General features: G+C 34.4%; 1 protein-coding gene across 1 annotated transcript in view; it reads left to right on the top strand.

Moving 5' to 3' along the window:
• LOC107757502 (F-BAR domain only protein 2-like) overlaps positions 1-2,308 on the top strand; it is a 35,010-nt gene that overhangs the window by 220 nt on the left and 32,482 nt on the right. The window contains exons 2-4 of the mRNA XM_016574989.1: positions 1,204-1,278; positions 1,683-1,835; positions 2,089-2,193. Coding sequence (XP_016430475.1) covers positions 1,204-1,278; positions 1,683-1,835; positions 2,089-2,193 — 333 coding nt within the window. The remainder of the gene's footprint in view (positions 1-1,203; positions 1,279-1,682; positions 1,836-2,088; positions 2,194-2,308) is intronic.

Below are 2,308 nucleotides of genomic sequence, written 5' to 3'. Positions count from 1 at the left end.
CTTCTGCTAAGCGAAATAAAATAAAAGTTTATTGTATTTATAAGTTAAAGTACTAAAATTACTAAAACTAAAGCTGACATAAAAATAAATTAAAGCCAAATAGAGGTATTAAAAATAATAAAAATGAGAAACCACAACAAAATTACTAAGACTTTAAAGGGGTCATATGATGTTGCTAAAAAGAACATTATTTTGTGTATTTGGTGTAATGAAATGTGTTTATGCGGTTTAAGGTTAAAAAAACACATTATTTTCCACATACTTTTTTTTTCAGAGGATGATGATAGATATTGGCAGCTGTTTAGCCACAAATTGAGCGTGTCTGTCTCCCCCTTCTGGACACGGTGTGAGGTTGTCTCTGTCAGAGTGAAACTACTACTACTACTTTCTCTTTTGACACAGCAAAAGAACACCATAGCAATATATTTTCAAATAACTCTGGGCAAATGTCTATAGGGATACATTACCAATCGAAGTTATGGATGCACTTACAGACTTTTTGTTTTACAGGTTTTCACATTATAGAATAATAGTTAAATCATCCGAACTATGAAATGACCAAAACACTGTGGGTTTCTTTCAGATACCCCAAGCAACATCCTAAAATGCTGTTTAAACAGTACTGAATGAGTTCACGTTTGCTGAGCACAAACTGCTTTTCCTTCTGCTTTTTTAAACCAACAAATCTTTTTAGTTTAGTAAAATTCCTGTGTAGGCACAATTTATATTTGTTATAAAACAATTTATATAAAACTAATTTCAAACATTTACGCATGCTTTTGAATCAAAAGGTTAAGATCATGACAAATTAAGAGTGTTTGTAAGCATGACACTTTCAATATGTGTGTGTTAATATGTGTTTTTAATATTGGCCAATTTGGCAGTATGTCTTCTTGTTTGATTTAGTTCATGTCTTCTTTTGATTCAAGACAGGACAAAATCAGAGGCCTTTGTTTGCATATATGTAGGTGTATCTGTCATTTGTGCAACTTGCATTGAGTAACACTTAGATTTTCTTTAAATCAATTTTTTTTAAGCACAATTAATTATGGTAACTGTTGTTTACAAGTATGTGTAAAGGTTTGTGAGATCAAAGTGTTGTTTAAAGGATTTTTTTATTCTAAATAATAATCAGTGTTAGATGGCCTGTCATTTTGGATTTGATTGATTATTCACACATGGTTTTCTCGCCTCTTGTCACAGAGCCACCATAGAGGAGGCATATTCAAGATCAATGACCAAACTGGCCAAGACTGCCAGCAACTGCTCTCAACTAGGGTAAGACTCTGAGTGTGTGTGTGTGTGTGTGTGTGAAAATAAATTGTTTTACGTACATAAAAATTAAGCCTGATTTAGCTTATTGATGGTAATTTAATTACAGTTAAGCACATTTCACCTGCCAGCATAAATTAAAGGCAGTACAAATAATACAACCGTGGTTTATAGAGAAAATTGAACAACAGTTACCAGTTAGATGGGTGGCAGCCTCGTCCTTGAAGTTAGTTCATAGGGTCCAATTTAAATGATAGAAATTCAATTCAAATTTCACAGTTGAAAAACATTCAAATTTAAGCATATGCATCAAATGCCCATTATACAAAATTTGAGAGCAAGACATTTAGGGCTGTGGAGATTACATTTTTTTTTAAAGATGAGAATAATACTGAAGCTCTTTCTTGTAGACAAAGGAGGAGGTGGCGTCCACTCTGGAGGCTGTGCAGACCATCCAAAGTGTGTCTCAGGCCTTACAGAAGAGCAAAGAGAACTACATCAGCAAAACACTAGAGCAAGAACGCATGCGCAAAGAGGGGGCCACACAGAGAGACCTGGACAAGGTACACATACAGACTCGTACATACATGAATGGTAGGCCAAGTACTACTGAATACTTGAAAGTTTGCCAGATCAATCCTTGTAGGAATGTCCATTCATCGACCGACTTAAGCTCCTAAAGGAATTGTGTCTGTAGTAGATATTAGAGAAATTTAGCAGATACAAAGGATAATTCAAAACACGTCTTCTAAGGTGTCTAAATGTTTAAATGTCTCTCTGTCTGTTTTGTTTGTTTGTTTGTTTGTTTGTTTGTAGGCTGGGTTGAAGGTCAAGAAAGCCACTGAGACCTATAAGTCATATGTGGAGAAATATGCCACTGCAAAGACAGAATTTGAGCAAAGAATGACAGAAACCGCACAAGTAAGACTGTGTGAAGTGTGCATGAGTGTCGGACACGCACATACTTTTATATTAGAAGCCTAGTGTATCCATGCTGTATATATATATATATATATATATATATATATATGAGCAA

The sequence above is a fragment of the Sinocyclocheilus rhinocerous genome, unplaced genomic scaffold, assembly GCF_001515625.1.
Source record: "Sinocyclocheilus rhinocerous isolate Xijiao unplaced genomic scaffold, SAMN03320098_v1.1 scaffold984, whole genome shotgun sequence".
NCBI lineage: Eukaryota > Metazoa > Chordata > Actinopteri > Cypriniformes > Cyprinidae > Sinocyclocheilus > Sinocyclocheilus rhinocerous.
The sequence above is the reverse complement of the archived record's forward strand: the minus strand, read 5'-3'. Positions and strand labels throughout refer to the sequence as shown.